General features: G+C 36.0%; 1 protein-coding gene across 5 annotated transcripts in view; it reads right to left on the bottom strand.

Annotated features, from left to right (window-relative positions):
• LOC136036715 (ATP-dependent translocase ABCB1-like) overlaps positions 1-22086 on the bottom strand; it is a 207981-nt gene that overhangs the window by 46311 nt on the left and 139584 nt on the right. For all 5 annotated transcript variants that reach the window (XM_065719053.1, XM_065719051.1, XM_065719054.1 and 2 more), the window contains 4 exons: positions 19508-19678; positions 17826-18024; positions 11012-11163; positions 6740-6919 (listed from right to left, as the gene is read on the bottom strand). In XM_065719053.1, the coding sequence (XP_065575125.1) occupies positions 6740-6919; positions 11012-11163; positions 17826-18024; positions 19508-19678 (702 nt within the window). The remainder of the gene's footprint in view (positions 1-6739; positions 6920-11011; positions 11164-17825; positions 18025-19507; positions 19679-22086) is intronic.

Below are 22086 nucleotides of genomic sequence, written 5' to 3'. Positions count from 1 at the left end.
TCATCCATTGGTGCAAAGGTGACTCTTCAAAGCCACCTTTAAACCATTACTTCGTCAAATCCGTTTACGTTTTCACTTAGCTGGGCATATTTATGGTAAAGAACAAAAAACCTCCTTCTCTTCAGCTGTCTCCAAGACTTCCTTAGAAATATCTAGGAAATATTTCTTCTTTTGAAAAAATCTGGTAAATTAACCAGACTAGATAATAGTTACTCATTGATATTTTTCTTAGACAACTCCTCCTAAATGAATTTCAGAGAGAAAATACTAAAAATGCGGTCAGTTAAAGAAATGATTAAAACATTTTTTTCTTTGCGAGGGTGACCAAAGATAAAAGACAAAAGTCTATGGTTTTTAGTCGGTATTCTGTAAATCTTAAAGTCCGGACTATCTCCATTCTTTAAAAGCATAAAGAAAAGGAAGTTTCTCATCCTTTCCTAATTTTACAGTAACGTTTAAATACCCCCCCCCCAAAAAAAAAAAATTAAGATGTTCTAAAGAGACCTTTTAATTCCTTCTCCCCATATTTCCGTATTATGTCATCAATATACCGTCCCCGGAGACTTTGTTTTAAGAAATGCCAATCTAACGCTATTGTTTTTATATTTTCCACAAAAATATTTGCTAATAATGGGCAAAAACGGGCTGCCATAGGTAAACCGTTTACTTGCTCAAAAACCCTTTCTGAATCGAAAAAAAAGATAGCTTATAACACAACCTTACTAAATTCATAATCAAGAAGACTTTCAAAACTGTTTTGCGAGTTAAATCCGAATTCCTTAATAGCTTACTTTCAACAAGAAGTTCAGCTGCTTCCAAATAAGTTCAGCTGGTTGCGTAACTTATTACACAACATTATTAAATTTATAATCAAGAAGACTTTCAAATCTGCTTTGCGACGAATTAAGTCCAAATTCCGTCATAGCTTACTTTCAACAAGAAGTTCAGCTGCTTCCAAATAATTTCAGCTGGTTGTGTAACATATCACACAACCTTATTAAATTCATAATCAAGAAGACTTTCAAATCTGTTTGCGTCTAATTAAGTCCAATTTCCTTAATACCGTACTTTCAAGAAGAAGTGAAACTGCTTCCAAATCAATGCTAACGGACATTGATATGTTGTTGGTGCAGACCTTGAAAAAACTTCCCCTTATTTTAGTTTTTTTAACCAACCCTAAAGAGTTCTTAATATAAAACATTTGCGTGGATAAGCTTGGTGTACATACCGCCACTTGCCACTTGTTCAAATTACTTGTCGGTTACATTGTACTAGGAACAATTAGTCGTAATGGCATGTTCGCCTTATGGGTCTTTGCAAGTCCGTTTAATTTAGGACAAAAGGAACTGAATAGTCAGCATTTATAATCAAGTTGAGGGCTAATGTTTCCTTCGCCCTTCAAACAATTTATCTCTTTCTTAAACCTGTTTGAATGTGAGTCTGTAGGATTATAAAGAAAGTGTTTTGTAGTTGTTTTTTTTTTTTTAATACAAATCTCTTAGTAAAATCCTTAATTTTAAATCATAATCTTCAGTATCCATCACTGTTAAAATATTGCTCTTGTTGGGGGGGGGGGGGTAGAATCAGAAGAGGATGAGAAACTTCCTTTATTTGACGTTCATCTTTTAAAGAATAAGAATATCTGGATTATAAATTTTAAGGAAAACCAACCAACAACAATACACTTTTGTGTTTCATTATTTAAGTAAAAATTAATTTGGCAATTTCTTTAAGTAACTGCATTTTTAACATTTGTTTTCCAAAAATTATTGAGGACGAGTTGTCTTTGTAAGAAAAATACTAATAAATAACCATTATCCTGATGAGTTGAGTCTTGAAGAAAACTGAAGAGAAGGTTTTTTTCTGTTCTTTACCATCAGTGTCAGGGCTATGTATAAAACTCAAATCAATTTAATTAAGTTAGGGTTTAAAGGCAGTTTTGAAGAGTAGTAATACTTTAGGTAGTTCTTATGAATTCTGGGAAGGATGGTACTTTATTAGAGCATTAAAGTGGGGTCTTTCAGATCGCAAGTACATGCGGAATCTCATATGTGGGAAGTACTAACCAGAATTTAAAAGTACGATTGATACAATATCAAGACTATTTCATCACATGAATATTTCGATTCAGCCCTATCGAAACACATTTAGATGTTCCGGACTACCTTATCTTGTTAGATAACTTTTCTTTGATTTCTAGGGACCGGGTTTTAAAGCGAAATTCCAACGAAACGATTTAAATTAAGAAAATTTTATTCAGGAATAGAGAATAGAGACTCGTTTTGAATTGAGACACGGGTGAATTTGGCAATAACTTTAAATTTTTTGTTGAAGTCAGATAAAGGAAGATGAATTTCTCTCAAGGTGTTTAACCTCTGCCCACTTGTTAGTTCAAATAAAGCTAATAACCACCATCTGGAAGGCTAAGGAGATTTGCTTCCCGTTTTTGACTGAAAAAATAACAGCCCTTAACAAGATGTAATTATTTTATTTTATAAATATGTCATTGGTCTTTATTTTTTTTCTTTATTTTAGGATCTACACTTGATGGAAATATACAGTATAGTTTGTGAAAGTTATTATTACTTTCTAATAAAAGGATTTGTCTTTATTCGAGCTTATATTTAAGATTTCTTAAAAATTCCTACTTGGAACGTTTTGACGATAAACGTCGGTGAATCAAAAGTACTATTAGCTCCGGAGACGAAGTCTAATAATATCTCAATTGCACATTTTTTGGCAACAAATCCAGCCACATTTTCTCGGAAACAAATCCGAAACCATTTGGAAAGGATAGCACTTCTTTGGATCTAGAAACGCACCATTCCACCAAAACCACGTGGGTCTTGTCAAGATTGCCGATGTTAAGAAATCCCTTATTTCATCTCAGCAAATCTCCGATAGGAAAATGACAGCACGGTTTCAGCATAAGCAAAGGAAGTAAAGCATAACAGTATGTTACGCCAAGACTAACGATGCCAATGAGTCTTGCAAAGACGAATTTTTCTCTCAGCTGTTCTTGTTATTGTCAGGTATATCTTTCCATGACGTGATCTCTCTTTAGGATGACGTTAACAACATTGACCTGGACCGATCTGGGATGTGGCGTGGTGAGACAGGTTCATTAACAATAGACCATTTAAATGAAAAAAAAACCGTCTCTTGCAACTTAGCCCAGAAAATAACCTTCCTATTACAAAGACATTCTTTTAAGGAAAGAGGATGTACAAACATACTTGTAAAGGCTTCAGAGAAAGGTTTAGAGATAGAGGTTGTCTATCATCAGCTGTCAATTTTAAAGGGGAGCTGGGCTAAGCAATACTGACCACAGACTTGTGGGTGCATCTCTTCGTCTGCGTGTTAAGAAGTGTGAGTCAGGTGCTTGAGTTCTTTGCTTCAATCTCTAGAATCTGGAAGCTTGCAGTATCAGATAAAAGTGTGCTGCAAAATATGACATTCATTCCAATATCTCGAGTCCCTACCTGATTCCAAGGGACCGTGGGAAAATTATAGGAAGAGTTTCCTGAAACCTGATGAGTCACCTTTTTGTCGAATACAGTCACACAAAGCTTAGTGGCTGTCAGATGAAACCGTGAAAGTCATAGAAAAACGCCAGCAGGTTCATCTCGGTGGAAATATGTCAGCATAACATAATCTGAGCAGTGCAAGAAATAAACTCGTTCGTTACAGTAAGAAACAATTCGTCCAAGACAAGAACAAGGAGATAGTAGATACCAACGGCAAAGGTGATATTGAGGCACTATGTAGACATCTTCGGAATCTTGCTTCCACTAAAGTCACCTCGATCGGCCCCGTAGCTTCTCCTGATGGATTCCTGTTACCAGATGAGTCAGACCAGCTCGAAACATGGAAAACTTACTTCTTCTTAACTAAAACGTTGTCCAGTATCTATACCTGGTTTTCGTAAGATATACAATGCTCACGCCTGTGAATCCACTTGGCAGTAATGATTAATATCCATATTCCATAGACGAAATCAATAGATCTATGAAGAGACTAAAAACAACAGAACGCCTGGTTGCTGTGGAATAGCTGCAGAGCGTATGAAGTGTGGGATCCTGCCTCTTTGCTGTGGCTTCAAGCAATGTCCTGAATAGCGTGGTGCATGGAGATCATTCCGAAGGATCGGTGGACTGGAATAATTCTTCCACTGTGGATACGGGAAGGAACCAGGAGCTAATGCTGTAACTACGGACGTGTGACGTTGCCCCTCCCCCATTCCTGCAAAACTGTTTGCAAGGAAACCTAACGACATGTACTCTAGTGTAATTCGAAAAAACTAAAGAATCTCACAAGCGGGATTCACGCCTGGTCGTTCCACAAACAACTAGATATTTACTCTACAGCAAGTAATAGAAAATACACAGAAATTTTGAAAGAAAGCATATATAGGCTCCGTCGATACCAAAGGCATTTTTGACCAGGGGTGGAGTCCCGAGAGGGGGGCACCCCCCCCCCCCCAAGAAAAAAAGAAGGGGGGGGTATTCTGTAAAAATTTTGCCATCGGCAAAACTTTCTTCAGGATTTCTAATATTTCTTTTCCATCTTTTTCCATATAGCGTAATTTAACTTCTGCATTTGATTCCCATTCGCTACCCAATTTATGTGGATTTGGTAGTTTTATCACACATTTTCCGCCTAATTGAAAATTCGGTGATTGAACGTGTTCATTTGGTTTCCATTCGTAATCGAATTTGGTGAATTCGGTAGTTGTATCATAGCAGTTTCACTCATTTCCAAATTTGGTAATTTGACAAACTCACTTGGCTTCCATATGTTACCAATTTCAGGAAACTCGGTAGAACTATCGCATCAGTTGCACCTATTTGTAAATTCTGTGATTTAAGGTGCTCATTTGGTTTCCTTTCGCTACTAAAAAACGAGTTTGGTGAATTTTTTTTGTTCTATCGCGCTAGTTCCGCTCATTTGCAAATTGACATATAATTCGACATGTTCGTTACAATCCATTAGAATCCTAAAGGAATTCATTAAACATTTGCAAATTTTGTTGTTGTAGGCAGTTAAAAAATAACCAAATTCGGTTGTTCTATCTGGTCTGTCACTAAATTTGTCAAAGTTTTTTCGTGGCTCCTATCTGGTCCATAGCCAAAACTGTAGAATTTGAGCATTAAGCCCATCCCGGTACGGAATTGCATTGGTTTAGTACTTCCACTTACAGGATTCCATAGTTTAAGCTGGTTCTACGGCGACACTAACCTCCTATCCCGTACGATCCAGATCCTATTCTCGAAGTTTCTCAATATATACTGAGACTGTATGGCTACCTCCTTCAACTGTCAGAAGAAGCCCCTGGTCTCATCGTATATGATTTCAGCCCTGTCACTTGATCAAAATGACCGCGTTGTCACCAAAGAACAGTATGATCCGAGAGTCTACATCTTTTCCTTTACCAATCCCTCTCAGGCAAAAAGAGCTACGCACGCTCCTCTTTCATTCTAATCTATCAAAGCCTCCCTCCATACACCCTCCCAGGAAGTTCCCATTTCCTTTATAAAGTCAAGTCTAAGACTAATTTTAAATCTTTATTTACGAAATTTCCATCCACGTACCAGCTACTTTCCGATTAGCCCAAGTCGGTTGGCCTAAAAGGACAATTTTCGGGCATTTTTCAACAGTTTTTCAATTAATGCAAGGTTGTGTTCCCTCCTTCCCCGTGTGAAATTTCTCCTGAAAATTTCCCCAGGAAACATTCGTCTTATGGAAAACTCTTCCTGTGGAAAATCACTCTCTCCCCTTCAAAAGTCCCATCCCAAAAAATGTCCAAATATTTCCCAATAAGAAATATGCGAACAACAGGCAAATTGAATTACATGCATCTCTTTTGTCGGATATTTATGGAAACCAAAGCACATAGGGAATTGAAGAATTCAAGTAACTGAATGTAATTTTCTTTTCGAAATACTAAAAGAAAATGTAAAAAGGGGCATTTTTTTTATCCAAAACTTATCAAAAAAAATCAACCTCAAAATTAGACACTATCTTAGAGAAGGATTGTGTCTGCTCTCTCGACGCTGGCACCAAGTCAGCAGGAGAATTAAGTCAAGTAAGTCAAGGGGATACATCCCTTCCTTCCTTTTAGACAGTTTTACTGCTCTTGCGAGGGGCCATATACATTTGTGCGGGTAAAATGGAAATTTGAAAGGCTGAAATAGTAATTTAGAAGTAAAAATCATTAAAAATGGATCTTGAGTTTCATAAGCACTAGGATTCTACAGCACGTCTTAAAATAAAGGTGTTGTAAGTGAAGTATCATGTTTTGGGGGAAGGTAAGGGCTGCTTGATAGCAGAAAAGACATGTTTAGGTTTAGTAGCTATTAATTTGATAAAAAAAAATAATTTTTTCTTGCAATACTTCATGTTTTAGTGTAGCTGGAAGGTTCAAACCAGAAACATCTTTGGTATAACCTACAAGATGGGAAAGCAGAGGGCAAGTTTATTGAGATTTTCATTCGATATTCAGTCAACGTGACAAGCACTAAAAGCTCGTTAGCTTTGTCGCTTGAAAAGATCTAAATATAAGTAATAACAAACTTATTTCCTGGCTTTAGCTACACTTTTGGTCTTTTTTATACCCTTAATTCTTATGCTCTGTTCGTTTTTTTTTTACTTTGCTTTTTTCTGTGAAGTACCTGTCTTTGGTTTAGTTACGAAATAAAGCATTAATCTAAAGATCCATCAAAACAAACAAAGAACTTACTCCCAAAACTTCTCCGAATAGAATGGCAATTGCTATATTTGATCCTCCAACAACACAAGCCGATATAACACCAACAATCATATACGGCCATTCCGGTCTATTAGCTTGCAATAATCGAAATATAGAAATTTTTTTCTCTTCTTCTTCTTCCAAATTTGGTTCTAATTGGCTGGATTTTCTCTACAAGAAATATTATGAAATTATTTATAGATGTATCAAAAGAATCGGATTTTTTATGCTGATTTCAAATACATACAAGTTGTATCAAGTTTAGTCTTACCCTTCAAAAGTTATGAGCCTGAAAAAATGCCTTATTTTTGAACAAGGGGAAAACACCCCTTAAAAGTCATAGAATCTTAATGAAACCAACACAATCAGATTCAGCGTATCAATAAACCCTGCTGCAGAAGTTTTAAGCTCCTATCGGCAAAAATGTGGAATTTTGTGTTTTTTGCCAGAAGAAAGATCACGGATGTGTGTTTATTTGTTATGGCACTTGGTATTAACCAAGTGACATATATCAATCGCAAATTCTATCGGTCTGTCTGTCGGTCTGTCGGTCCCGGTTTTGTTATTTAACGCACTTCCAGGTAATCTAGGACGATGAAATTTGGCAGGCGTATCAGGGACCGGACCAGATTAAATTAGAAATAGTCGTTTTCCCGATTGACCATCTGGGGAGGAGTGGGGGGCCCGTTAATTCGGAAAAAATAGAAAAATAGAAATATTTTTAACTTACGAACGGTTGATCAGATCTTAATGAAATTTGACGGTTTGAAGGATATCGTGTCTCAGAGCTGTAACTTTAAATCCCGACCGGATCTGGTGACGTTGGGGGGGGGGGGAGTTGGGAGGGGGAAACCTAAAATCTTGGAAAACACTTGGTGGAGGAATCAGGATGAAACTTGGTGGTAAAAATAAGCACAAGTCCTAGATACATGATTGACATAACTGGAACGGATCCACTCTCTTTGGGGTAGTTGTGGGGGGGGGTTAATTCTGGAAAATTAGAAAAAATGAGGTATTTTAACTTGAACGGGTCATCGATCTCAATGAAACTTGATATTTAGAAGGATATCGTGTCTTAAAGCTCTTATTTTAAATCCCGACCAGATCTGGTGACATTGGGGGGATTTTGGGGTAAGGGAAACCTAAAATCATGGAAAACGCTTAGATTGGAGGGATCGGGATGAAACTTGGAAGAAAATATAAGCAGAAGTCTTAGATAAGTGATTTACATAATTGGAACGGATCCGCTCTATTGGGGGGGGGGGGGGTAATTCTGAAAAATTAGAAAAAAATGCCGTATTTTGAACTTACGAAGGAGTGATCGGATCTTCATGAAACTTCATATTTAGAAGGACCTCGTAACTCAGATCTCTTGTTTTAAATCTCAACCGGAACCAGCGTCATTGGGGGAGGAGCAGTTGGGGGGTGGAAATCTTTGAAAATACTTAAAGCGGAGAGATCAGGATGAAACTGGATGGGAAGAATGAAAACCTGTCTAAGATACGTGACTGACATAACCGGACCGGATCTGCTCTCTTTGGTGGAGTTGGGGGGGGGGGGGTAATTTTGAAAATTGAGGTATTTGAAACTTACGAAACGGTGACCAGATCTTAATGAAATTTGATATTTAGAAGGGTCTTGTGCTTTAAAGCTCTAATTTTAAACTCCGACCAGATCCTTTGACATTGGGGGGAGTTGGAGGGGAAACCGGAATTCTTGGAAAATTGTGAAAATTTTTATCTTACGAATAGGTGATCGGATCTTAATGAAATTTGATATTTAGAAGGAATTCATGTCTCAGAGCTCTTATTTCAAATTCCGATCAGATCTTTTGACATTGGGTTGAATTGGAGGGGGAAATCTTGGAAAACACTTGGAGTGGAGGAATCGGGATGAAACTTGGTGGATAGAATAAGCAAATGTCCTTGATACGTGATTGACGTACTGGATTCGCTCTTGTTGGGGGAGTTGGGGGGGGAGGGGTTCAGTGATTTGGCGAGTTCGGTGCTTCTGGACGTGTTAGGACAATGAATATTGGTAGGCGTGGCAGGGAGCTGTACAAATTGACTTGATACAGTCGTTTTCCCAGATTCAATCATCTGGGGGGGGGGGCTAAAGGGAGAGGAAAAATTCGAAAAAATTAGGTATGTATAACTTACCAGTGGGTGATCAAATCTTAATGAAGATTTGAAAATATTTCTATATATTTTAACAATGGATTATAACGATTGAAAAACGTCAAAATAGAAAACCAAAAGTTTGAAGCTTAGTAGAAAATCGGTGAAAGAACTCGGACTTACTTCAATAATCAAATATCTTTGAAAAGACACAGAATGAAAAGACATATCAGTATGAAAAACTTATCTAGAGGTAGACCCGAAAAATTAAAATTTACAAGTGTAATAAATGATAATTCGTTGAAAGAAAACGAAGTTTTCGTCCCACCACCTAAACAATTACCAAATCAACAACCTGGATCATCAATTGCGTCAAGACTAGTTCGGGGAGCTAAAGCAAAAGGCTTTGACATATTGTATAAAGCAATCAAAATCCTAAATGAAGACACGCTTGGTTTGAAGACACCGTTAATCAGAATGTGTCAAAAATCGAAGTGAAGAAAAACGAAATATTAGGTTAGAAGACAAGAGACACCGAGAATTAGAGAGTGTCAAACATCAGAGTGAAGAAGAAAGAAATATTAAGTTAGAAGGCAAGAGACAAGAACGTGTCAAACATCAAAGTGAAGAAGAAACAAATATTAGGTTAGAAGAACAGCGGCGTCATAATCTTCGACACTAACAAGGTGTGACATAAAACCAAGTACAAACGTACAAAAATACCTTAAAAAATATAAATTATTGGGACCATTCAATATTACTTCATTTACTGGAGAGCCCTCCATTTTCCCGGGGAACGATTAGAAAAAAAGATAATTCATTTGGAGATCGCTGGTTGCGTGATCTAATTGCATCACCACAATTTCCAAACAAATTGGTTTGTTTTTTTAGGACGTTCTTTGCACTCTGAAGAGTTTCATAAGCGAAATCAAAACATAAACTCGTGTTTTTCTCTAGCTTTGTTCAACGTAAGCGATGATCGAACCCGTAGTATATTTTGCTTTAAAGTAGCTGGACATATTTATTATAAATTAAATTTAGCGGCCAAATCCGTCAAAAACTACTGAAGGTGATTTTGAGCCACCTTTACATGACCAAATATACATTTTAGACCCCAATGAAGCTGTTGGAGAACCCCTTGAATGTCTTTTAAATTGTGGGATCTCTTGTAATCTAATTAATCTCTTCAAAGAAATATTGAAAGACAAAAACGACTATGCCAAAGGTTACGAAAAAATGCAAGAAGTGAAGGATGATGCAAATCGACTTGCTGCCTCACTCTGGCAACAGCCTTTAAACGCGCAGCTCATTTTGACTGTGCCAGATGGTGACGATTATAGACGGTTCTGCATGTAATGAAGTAAGTGATGTGCTTACTCTTAACGATCATAGTCACCCACCAAACGAAATGCTTGTAAAATGAAATGGCAAAAATTGTACCTTTTTATGGAAATACTGACCATCATGTGGAGCCCTTTACCTAACCAATGTTTTATCCTGCTGGTACTTGAGAATGGTCAAGGGGTATTATACTTCAAAAATCTTGTGTAAGCCATCCATATATAAAATGGCTTGAATTAGCGAGGTGTCATATCGCTTTTCGACTTGAACATGCCAAAAGGCTTTCTGTGCAGGCTGTAACATTTGACGTGCGTCGGATTAGATTTAATGCTTTACATTTTGGTAGAAGACGTTTCCAACGGTACTTCATCGATACCGATATTAGTACCGAGTTGACAAGTATTGTATTGTATTACAGTGATAATACTCACTGGATAGAATTTAACCATAAAGCAACTATGGCTGAAAACTACGCAGGTTTTATAAGACTTCTCGACGACTCAGCCTCAAAACAGAATGCATTCGTTGGCGATATATATATATATATATATATATATATATATATATATATATATATATATATATATATATATATATATATATATATATATATATATATATATATATATATTTGGTGTTGTGCTGAAGACGGCTTTTTGGACATAGGGCCAAAATATTCACTTGATTGAATTCCACTGTCGTGGAAAAAATTTCCCTATTGTTTCTAAGTTGTTTTTGTTTAATAGCACCTTATTCTAATAAAACCCAGCATGCTTTCAATGGAAATTTCATAGCTAGTACACACCTTGTGGTAAGATGTCCTTCTCTTGCTTTGCATTCTGCTTTTGTGATAAGACGCTTGATGAGCACTAGAAAATGGCAAGGCTTCCAGCCCGGTATTTTGATATTCATCTTCTTCCTCTGTGAACTCTTTTCCTTGAAAAAGAGGCAGCTTCCCTAAAATTGGAGATTATAAATGTCAGTTAATACGAACTTTAGTGTATTTTATCTTTCAACGCTTGGAGCTAACTTAAGACATAAACGAATCTAAAAGAATATCTATCCTACACCTATGAATTTACTTTACATAATTTAATTTACATACATGTGAATTTAATTTGTCAAATATGGCTCTGAAGCATGGGCACTCCGAAAAGCAGATGAAAATTTGCTAGATGTTTTCCAGAGAAATTGCCTACGGATTGTTCTGGGTACCCGACTGACTGACCGTATTTCAAACAGTAGGTTGTACGAAAAATGTGTTTCAATCCCGCTTTCTAGGAATATAATGACAGAAAGGTTGAAATGGCTAGGCCACGTTCTACGGATGAAGGATGACAGATTACCGAAGATTGTCCTTTTTGGCCAACCGTCTGGGGCTACACGGAAAGCAGGTCGTCCTTGTCTGGGTTGGGAGGATGTCATAAATAAAGATTTAAAGCAAATGGGAACTTCCAGCGGGGGGGGGTGTAAAGAAGGAGGCTTTAAATAGATTAGGTTGGAGGAGGAGCGTGCGTAGCTGTGTTGGCCTCAGGTAGCTTGGCGCTGCAGTGAGTTATTATTAGTAGTAGTAGTAGAAGTAATTGTAAAGTGATCGTATAATATTGGAAGAGGTTTTTATTACAAACTAAAACAAAAATTTCTACTGTTCTTTTAAGGTAACAAATTAGCGGAAAATTACAAAAAGTGTCGATCACTGCCGTTCTGAGTTAAAAACCAAGGTTTTGGCTGCTCAGGCTCAGGTTCTTTTATTATTTACAATAACTACAACATAAGCATGATCTACTCCCGGCAGAGAGTATAGCTCGAATGGCAAGGGAGTTATTAATATAAACAACAACATTCTTCAAAATAAAAATGAAAAATAATAATAATAATAATAGTAAAAATAATACTACTAACAGTAATAATAGTACTCATCAGTTCAAACTCACAATCAAACAACAACGATAAACAAAGCGAAAAAAAGACAACTTTTAAAAATGACAAGAGGGACGAACCCCCCCCCCCCAAAAAAAAAACCACCTACCGCAAAATAAAACGAGTAATAGTAATTTAGAATTGATCGAGAAAAAAACTCTTTAAATGTCTTCTTCTTTATACCCCTCGGAGACAACCCGTTGATATTATTTTTATATTTATTATAATTTATTATCAAACTATACCTCAAAGAAAACTCCGATCGCTCGCATCAAACAGTTTGTGGTAACGAACTGCAGTAAGGAGCGACCCGGCTCAATAGTAACCAAAACTCTAAAAAATGGAATTTTGATACCAATAGCTACATCGAAAGAATTGCATTTTAATGCTGATTGTAAATATTTAAATTTCATCAAGTTTAGTTTTACACATCAAAAGTTACGAGCCTGAGAAAATCTGCCTAATTTTAAAAAATAGGGGGAAACAACCCCTAAAAGTCATAGAATCTTTACGAAAATCACACCATCAGATTCAGCATATCAGATAACCCGATTGTACAAGTTTCAAGCTCCTATCTACAAAAATATGGTTGTATTTTTTTGCCAGAAGGCAGATAACGGATTCGTGTTTATTTGTTTGTTTTTTTATATTTTTTCCCAGGGATGATCGTATCGACCCAGTGATCCTAGAATCTTGCGATAGGGCTCATTCTAATGGAAATGAAAAGTTCTAGTGACCTTTTTAAGTGACCAAAAAAATTGGAGGGTAGCTAGGCCCCCTCCCACGCTAATTATTTTCCCAAAGTCACCGGACCAAATTCTGAGATAGCCATTTTATTCAGCGCAGTCGAAAAACATTATAGTTATGTTTTTTGGGACAACTTACTCCCCCACAGTTCCCCGTGGGAGGGGCTACAAGTTACAAACTTTGATCGCTGCTTACATATAGTAATGGTTATTTGGAAGTATAAAGGCGTTTTTAGGGGGATGTTTTGGTTGGGGGTGGGGTTGAGAAGAGGAGGATATGTTGGAGGAACTTTCCTTGGAGGAATTTGTCATGGGGGAAGAAAATTTCCATGAAGGGAGCGCAGGATTTTCTAGCATTATTAAAAAAAAAACAATGAAAAAATAAATATGAAAAAGTTTTTTCAGCCGAAAGTAAGGAGCAGCATTAAAACCTAAAATGACCAGATATTATTACGCATATGATGGGCTCATCTGCTCCTAATACCTCGCTCTCCATGCTAAAGTATTTTTAGTAATTTCAACTATTTATTCTATGGCTTTTGTGATTCAGGGGTCATTCTTAAGAAATTAGAACAAAATTTAAGCTTTAGTGTAAAGAGCGAGGGACTGACGAGTGGGTGAACCCCCTCATATACGTAATAAAACATGAGAATGCAGAAGTTCGTTACGGGAGCTAATTTGTAAGTTACGTATAGCTTTTACTAATAAAAACATTCGTAAAAAATTGTAAGTTCTAGTTGCCTTTTTAAGTAACCAAAGAATCGGAGGGCAACTAGGCCTCCTCCCCCGCTTCTTTTTTTTCTCAAATCATTCGATCAAAACTATGAGAAATCCATTTAGCCAAAAAAATTAATATACAAATTTCGTTTTAATTATTCATCTGCGAAGAGCCAAAATCAAAACATGCATTGATTCAAAAACGCTCAGAAATTAAAAAAAAACAAGTTTTTTTAACGGAAACTAAAGAGCGACATTAAAACTTAAAACGGACAGAAATTAATTCGTATATGAAAGGGGCTGCTTCCTCATCAACGCCCCGCTCTTTACGCTAAAGTTTTTTTACTGTGTTAAAAAGTGGAGTTAAGAGATAGAGTCAAACTCTAGCGTAAAGAGCGGGGCGTTGATGAGGAAGCAGCCCCTTTCATATACGAAGACTAATTTCGGTTTGTTTTAAGTTTTAATGTCGCTCCTTACTTTTCGTTAAAAAAGAACTTGTTTTTTTATTTAGTCTGACAAGAGGCCGGTGAATTAGTGAATTTTGTCAGGTAGAATAGGGGTGAGTATCAAACAGTTCGTGGTAACGAACTGTAGTAAGGAGCGACCCGGCTCAATAGTAACCAAAACTCAAAAAAATTGAATTTTGATATCAATAGCTACATCAAAAGAATCGCATTTTAATGCTGATTTTAAATATATAAGTTACATCAAGTTTAGTCCTACCCATCAAAAGTTACGAGCCTGAGAAAATTTGCCTTATTTAAGAAAATAGCGGGAAACACCCCCTAAAAGTGGTAGAATCTTAACGAAAATGACACCATCAGATTCAGCGTATCAGAGAACCGTACTGTAGAAGTTTCAAGCTCCTATCTACAAAAATGTGGAATTTTGTATTTTTTGCCATAAGACAAATCACGGGTGCGTGTTTATTTGTTTGTTTTTTTGTTTGTTTTTTTTCTTTTTCCCAGGGGTCATCCTATCGACCAAGTGGTCCTAGAATGTCGCAAGAGGGCTCATTCTAACGGAAATGAAAAGTTCTAGTGCCCTTTTTAAGTGACCAAAGAAATTGGAGGGCATCTAGGCCCCCTCCCACGCTCATTTTTTTCCCAAAGTCAACGGATCAAAATTTCGAGATAGCCATTTGGTTCAACATAGTCGAAAACCATAATAAATATGTCTTTGGGGATGACTTACTCCCCAGAATCCCTGGGGGAGGGGCTGCAAGTTACAAACTTTGACCAGTGTTTACATATGGTAATGGTTATTGGGAAGTGTACAGACGTTTTCAGGGGGATTTTATTTTGTTTGGGGGTGGGGCTGAGGGGAGGGGGCTATGTTGGAGGATCTTTCCTTGGAGGAATCTGTAATGGGGGAAGAAAAATTCAATGAAAAGGGCGCAGGATTTTCTAGCATTACTATAAGAAAACAATGAAAAATAAACATGAAAACGTTTCACGTTTCAATGTTTCTTGAAACATTTCATGAAACGAAAACATGAAAACTGGTAAAATAGTTTGGTATTTATATGCACTCTTTGTTGAAGGTGAGTCTGAAATAGATGATGGTGCAGGAAGGTAACTCATGGCTTTATCATGGCTTTAATTTTGAGAACATGAAGTGGATGAAGATTTGTTTTGAATGTATTCGCAAAACATTGCAGGATGGATAAGTCATTAGAAGCATGGGTGAGTTTTATATGTAGGCTTCTACTTTAAGTTTCATGCTTCCACATGGTAGCATAATTAGCAAGGAGTTCCCTAAAATTTTCAGCTCTAATATAGACTGGAGAATTGAATCGAAATTAATCAAATACCCCAGAAAATCATTTAAAGATTCATGCCCATGCTCTCAAACTGACAAAATATCGTCAACAAAACGGTTTTCTTTTTCACCTATACTACAAAACAGGGAAATTTACTATCTTTGGGAGACCCACCCACAATGATGATTATCTTATTTCTCTTCAAAGTACACTTTTTTGTGAAAAGAGTTGATCAAGTTCTAAAGCTCTGTTCACAAAAAGTGTAGCCTCTGAATTAAACTATGTTAAGCATGTTTAAGGAAATGTTTAAAAATGTTAAAATATATGTTAAAGATGAATAAAACTATGTTAAAACTTATGAATAAGATTTTGGAAAAAAGAGAAGTACCGAACGATTTTAGGAAAACTCTAATTAAACCCCTCTATAAGAAGGATAATAAAAGTGAGTGTTGTAAATTTAGAGGCACTAGTCTTTTTTCTGTAGGTAAAAATATATTATTATGATGGTACCATTTAGACTTGGAAAAGCTATAGATAAACTTTTAAGGGAAGAACAGTGTGGTTTTATGAAGGGTAGATCATGCGTCGACTATAATTTCACATTTGGATTAGTAATTGAAAAATTTTAAAGTGAAAAGTCATCAAACGCCTTTAGTGCTCAGCTTTATTGATTATAAGCAAGCGTTTGATTCAGCTGATGGATGAGCTTTAGGCTTTCTAGCCAGAGACTCCTATGTATTTTAGGGTGGTCAGTCTTTTTTTTTTATCGTAAATAAATTTACTTTCTTGCCAAAACATTTTTGTCTATAGTGCGAAAGGTTTTACGGTGTAGTGTGTAAGAACTTTAATACGTAACTTTCTTACGATAGGCAATAATAAGTTTAAGTGTAAGCATTGTAATAATCCATAAAAAAGACTGTCTAAAGGGAAAAAGTAAGCTAAATTTTTCGCCTGATATTGAGTCCTCTGATTCTGAATCGCGGTAAATCAGAAAGAAAATTGATTCGGAAATAAAGAAATTTTTCACTGGAAGACTTCCAGTTCCGGATATTACAGCAAAACTGGAAATAAATACTGTACATAATATTTCATACATATCTTGCAATCACATTTCTCCGCATCACAGCCTTATCTGTTTTTTCAATTGTATTATTTTTTCGGTCTTATTTTGGGTACTTCATACTATATACGTATTATTTACTCTTGTATCGTAATCGTCAAAAAATGATAAGATTACAACTGAAATGAAAGACCTAAGTGAAAAATGTTTACAGTCTTCGAACATAAATTGAGCGTAAAGATTTTTTCTTTTGTACCGTATTTTTGTTTATACTGCACATCAACTTCGTTCCAAAAAATCAGTTAGTAAAAAATAAATTCTCAGACCTCACTGCTTTTCCATTTACGTGAATTTAGGAAATTTTAAGAGAGAAAACTGGTTTAAATTAAATCAAGCATTGAAAAAAATGTACTAAAAGCGTGCTAACAACAAGCACAACAAAAAACCCTTGATTAATAAAAAACAAATGTCCAAATAGTTCAACTCCACATCCAAGAGCCTTTATCCACGGTAAGTAAAAAGAGAAAAAATTTACATCATTAAAAAAAAAACACAACAATAAAGAGAGAAAAAAAGAACAAAAGACAAACAAATAAATAAAACTCACATTTTAACAAAGCTTTCTCAATTCTGCTTAACTGTAACACAGAACAGAAACAACAAAATCTCTAGATATTCTTTCTGTATAGGATCAGATTGGTGAATGGGTCATTCTAAAACAAAATACTATATTTATTTGAAAAAATTTACAAGAAAAATGCAGTTTTTCTTTTACCGCTGATAAGGGCTATTCAGATGCTTTTTTATATTAATTAGGGATTTTTGTTGTGTTTGTTCTTAGCACGTTTTTAGTACGTTTTGTTCATTTCTTCATTTAATTTAAACCCATTGACTCTCTTCAACTTTCTTAAATTCTCATAGTTAGTAAGAAATAATATCGTTCATATAATAAATTTCACTCATTATTAGCAGATTCGCTGATTCAGTTGGTACTTTGAGGTGTCAAAACTTTACGAGTTAATATACTTAGTTACTAAAGATTCTCAGAGAGTCCGACTGCACAATCGCCTTCTTGTTGTCCCTCTCGTCAGTCTTTGTTTCTTGGCCAAAATGAATATTTTTTATCCATTTTCAGATTTTCTCTGTATGTCTAGCACACCACTGTCTAAATGAAAGTGTATCGGAACGTCGACAGTCAATTCGTATCCGCTACAAATATTGTCATTCTATTTAGTATTGCTTAGGCAAGCAAAACCATAATCCGTAGAGCTTTTCATGGATTTTCACCAGATGTTCGTAAGTTCATAACAATTACCAGTAAATTAATTTGCTTCGCTTTAAGAAAGTGTTAGGCTGTTGTTAGAAAATTAAGTTCTTCAATAACAAAAAAAGAGTCTAAGTAAAAAAATAATACCTGTTTTGGTGTCTGATCCACCAATCCAAGCTCCTTGTTGAGCCTTTACCAAAGATGCATATAGTTTATCAATTTTCATAAGTTCCTCGTGATTTCCTTGCTCTTTGAGCTCACCTTCATCCAAAACAAAAATATGGTCAACATTTCTGATTGTTGATAATCTATGTGCTATAATTATTGTCGTTCTACCCTGTCTTGCCTAAAAAAAACAGAAGGAAGAAAAAAGTCGAAAGAAAGAATAGAAGGGAAGGAGAGAAAAAAATTCATATGGGACTGGAACAAAATAAACGATGAATCTTATTGTGTAGCTTTAATATGACTGGGCGTTTAAAATGAAAGTGGAAATATTCCCACCAGGATTTAAAATGCTAAAACCCCAAAATACAGCTCATTCTAGAGGGATCTTTCTAGAGGAAATCTAACCCCCCTCCATGGAGTATGCTAGATCAGTGTCTATTAAACTATGATGCACCGAGAGTCACACGGGCAATGTAAGCGCACGCGGCAACAACAATAGTTATGGGGCTTAAGAAGATTAGACACCAACTGTCAGATCGGCCCAAAGACAGATAAATTTATACTAGTTGAATTTTCGGTGATTTAACATGGGACCATATGGGTTAAAAACAATCAAATACAATTCTGAGCCTGACGACTTTGTTCAAGAAGCAGAAACTTTAAAGTAGAGAGCATGGTTTAAGTAATCTGGAAATTCTAGAATTAAAACTGAAACTTCTTGCTAAGTTATAGGTAATCTGTATATTGTTTCAAAAATTATTGAAATGAAAATCAAGTCTCTACCGATCTAGTTTAGCTTGGTAAGTGGGCTAGTTGACTTTAAGCTGTTAGATAAATAGGTGACAAAGTTTTTCTTTCTTTACCATCCGCTACATCTTATGGTCCCCCAAATGATAAGGGTGATTTAAAGTGATTTATGTTTGTATATAAATATAGTGATATTTATGCTAGTTTTCAGTCCTATAGCTTTGACTCTACTCTTTACAGCTTCATATAAGGTATTTATTTAGCTACAAGGATATATGAGTGTCAACAGCAGTCATTTTTTCAACTGCTAGGAATTTTTCTTATATGACCACTGAGTGAAAAACTTGTCTCTTTATTTTGAAATGACACTAATTCTCATTTGAAAATTCTTGCCTTCTGCTTTCCGGTGTATGCCTAAGTGTTTTATCTTCAATTGTAACAATAAGCAATAAAAATAGTAACAAATAGTTTTACAATGTCTAAGGGAATTCCAGCAAACAAAATATTAGAAGATATTTCCAGAATTCTTTGAGAGTCTCTTATTGCCTACGGAATTGAACGGTTGCTAATTAAGTAAGTATCTCTTTGCACATATAGTACAGGTAATATTCCTTAGGAAATCTTCCCTGAAAAAAATATTTCACGAAAAAATCCTCACTGGATTAATCATCGATAAAAATTTGCCAGAAAACAATTAAGCATGAAGTTCATTCAAACACAAAGTATGGCGGTCAATTACGTAGACAGCTTAAAATTGTAAGCTCCGATATTCTAAACCTGATTTGCACTGGAAATTATCCAAGCATCACCAATTAATCATATTAAATCTTAAACACACTAAAGATGTTCTTAAACACTCTAAAGATGTATTTTTGGCAGCTAAAAAAACATAGAAAATGAAGAGCCTCTCGACAAACCTTATCCAGTGCTCTCTGAACAATTGCTTCACTCTGATTATCTAATGCTGAAGTTGCTTCGTCCAATAGCAGAAATTTCGGATTTCTGACTAGCGCTCTTGCGATTGCAACTCTCTGCTTTTGACCTCCACTTAACTGGGTTCCTCTATCTCCAACCAATGTATCATAGCCCTAGGAGAGAATGGTTCCTCTTTAACTTAAGAAGGTGCAAAACACTCCATAGGCAGGAGTACAAGAAGAATTTAATACCTTTCTGTACACCCCGAGTAAAAGAACTAATAATTAGTCATCTCCCTTCAAAATAATTGATCTATGAGCAAATCATTTACATGGTGTAGAATTTTGACCATTTGCATTGATAGCAAACATGGTCACATCCCAGGCACATTTAACAACAAGCACATATGAATTTCAGCCCTAAAAAGGACATCCACTGACATTGTTCATGATGATTGTGTAAAATAAATCATATGGTCAGGATTGGTCTTATTAGTTCCAAATTGCCGTTGAATAGAAAAAACATCCGTATCTGTATTTTTTGTTAGTTTTTCCTCTCAGAGAAAACTCAGGAATAGAGGTAAAAGAAAATATTCTGGAGCCAAAGTTTTCAGTTGAAAGTAGCTTTGAATCTTTGGTATCCATTAAAATCATTCATAAAACTACACACGCATCACAAATCCAATAAGTTTGGATACAGCCACCGCAACTCTCAGAGCATTCTCCAAGACGCACAAGTGGCTGTTAAATTTCACTGCAGACAGTCATCAGCCTCTCAAAGTGGTTTTTCCATTAGCGGGCTTGCAAAAGAGTTTTTTCATCCTCTGGAATTCATTACGAAACTACCGTGGACCTAGATGGGAAGGTAAAGTATGATATCCATACTAAAAGAAGCATAAGCATTGCCTTTGACTGGTTTTCGAAGTTAACCCTTGAAGTAAATCTTATTTATTTTGATTCCGGCCATTTTTGGTTCCGGTTTTGCCGGTTTCGTTCCAGTTTTGACCGGATCCAGCTACGGATCCACCAGTCCCACCGGTTCCAGTTCTGGTTCCGTTGGTTCTGGTCATGGTTCCACCTGTCCCAGTTTCAGTTTTGGTTTCACAGGCTGCAGCTCCTGTTCGTCAAGTTCTGGTTCCAGCGGTTCCAGTTCCACCGGTTGCAGTTCCAGTTCCATCGGTTACGGTTCAAGTTCCACCAGTTCCGGTTCCACCGTTTCCGCTAGTCGATGCTCCAGTTAACAGTTCCACTAGTTCCTGAGTGGAGAACCCCGCATGTATATAAAAATGATCTTAGTGCTCCTTCGGAAATTCATAAGGCTTTCAAACACATGTTTTTTCCCAACATCATTGCCGGACTTGCGCAAGAGTTTGTTGATCCTCGAGAAAGCCTTACAAAATTACCAGGTAGTGAAGTCGTTTGCACAATGTGTGCACATTCGACGGGTATTATCAAGTAAACTTTGAGTGAATACAGTTTTTGGATATTTTTTATGCAACTGCCCCAGTAGTACTCTGTGGCTGGTCATCGACAGTAGTTAGTTTAGTGTATGTTTTCAATCAGTAAATACTTGGAAAATTTCATGCTAGTGCTTGTGGAGTCACGTTACCCGTAAATAAATCCTGTTACCATCTTTCGGGTATTAGCATCAAACGGAAGCTAAAAAGAGGACAGGTGTACTGTAGCATCAATATCATAAACCATATCTTGTCTTTGTGCCGGAACTGCAATCTATATAAGAATAACGTGATAATAGACAGTGAAATTATAAGCAAACTAAAAAGACCATTGGCAGATAATATCATCATGGAATACAATGATAATTCAATGAAAAACAAAGCACCGATGAGCGTATATATTACCATTGGTAGTTTACCAATACACACTATTATTGAACAGAATAATAGCAATGATGAAATGTGAGATGAGCTTGTAAGTGAAACCATGTGAAGTCTTGTATATCCCCGAAATGGAATGAGTATCATGTCAAAGAAAACATGATGAATCATTTTATGGAACGAATTCAGAGCATTCAAATTTCTTAATGATGATGTTAAGAACACGTAATATTGTATATGTCATTTTTCAATAAAAGTGTTCCTTTGTTTTACCTTTCCTGCATCAAATTTCTTAGCATCAAATCTCTATTTTCATCGTTTCTTAGGCTAGGCTAGCAACTCTAACACTTAGAATGTTTATTCAAAAGTCAGAGACGCAAGAACATAAATTTTCAGGGACACAGGTACTACTACCAAGCTTACAGGGAGATATACTAGAGTCTGACATATGCAAAAAGGATTTTTTCTTCCAAAATCAGTGTACTAGAGTCTGAGATGGGTAAAGAGGGTTTTTTTCTTCTAAAGTCAGAAAAGAGTGAACTAATTCTTTTCAAAAGTCCGAGGAATATCGATTGGAATTTTCAGGGGCTTTTACCAAAATCTGAGATGCGAGAATATGAATTTTCAGAGATATAGGCAATAGAGTTTGAAACAGGTGAGCAGGATTGTTTTTCTTCCAAAGTCAGAAAAGTGCGAACTAAATTTCTTTCAAAATTCAGAATCATGACAATTGGAATTTTCAGG

The sequence above is a fragment of the Artemia franciscana genome, chromosome 15 (assembly GCF_032884065.1).
Source record: "Artemia franciscana chromosome 15, ASM3288406v1, whole genome shotgun sequence".
NCBI classification, from domain to species: Eukaryota; Metazoa; Arthropoda; class Branchiopoda; order Anostraca; family Artemiidae; genus Artemia; species Artemia franciscana.
The sequence above is the reverse complement of the archived record's forward strand: the minus strand, read 5'-3'. Positions and strand labels throughout refer to the sequence as shown.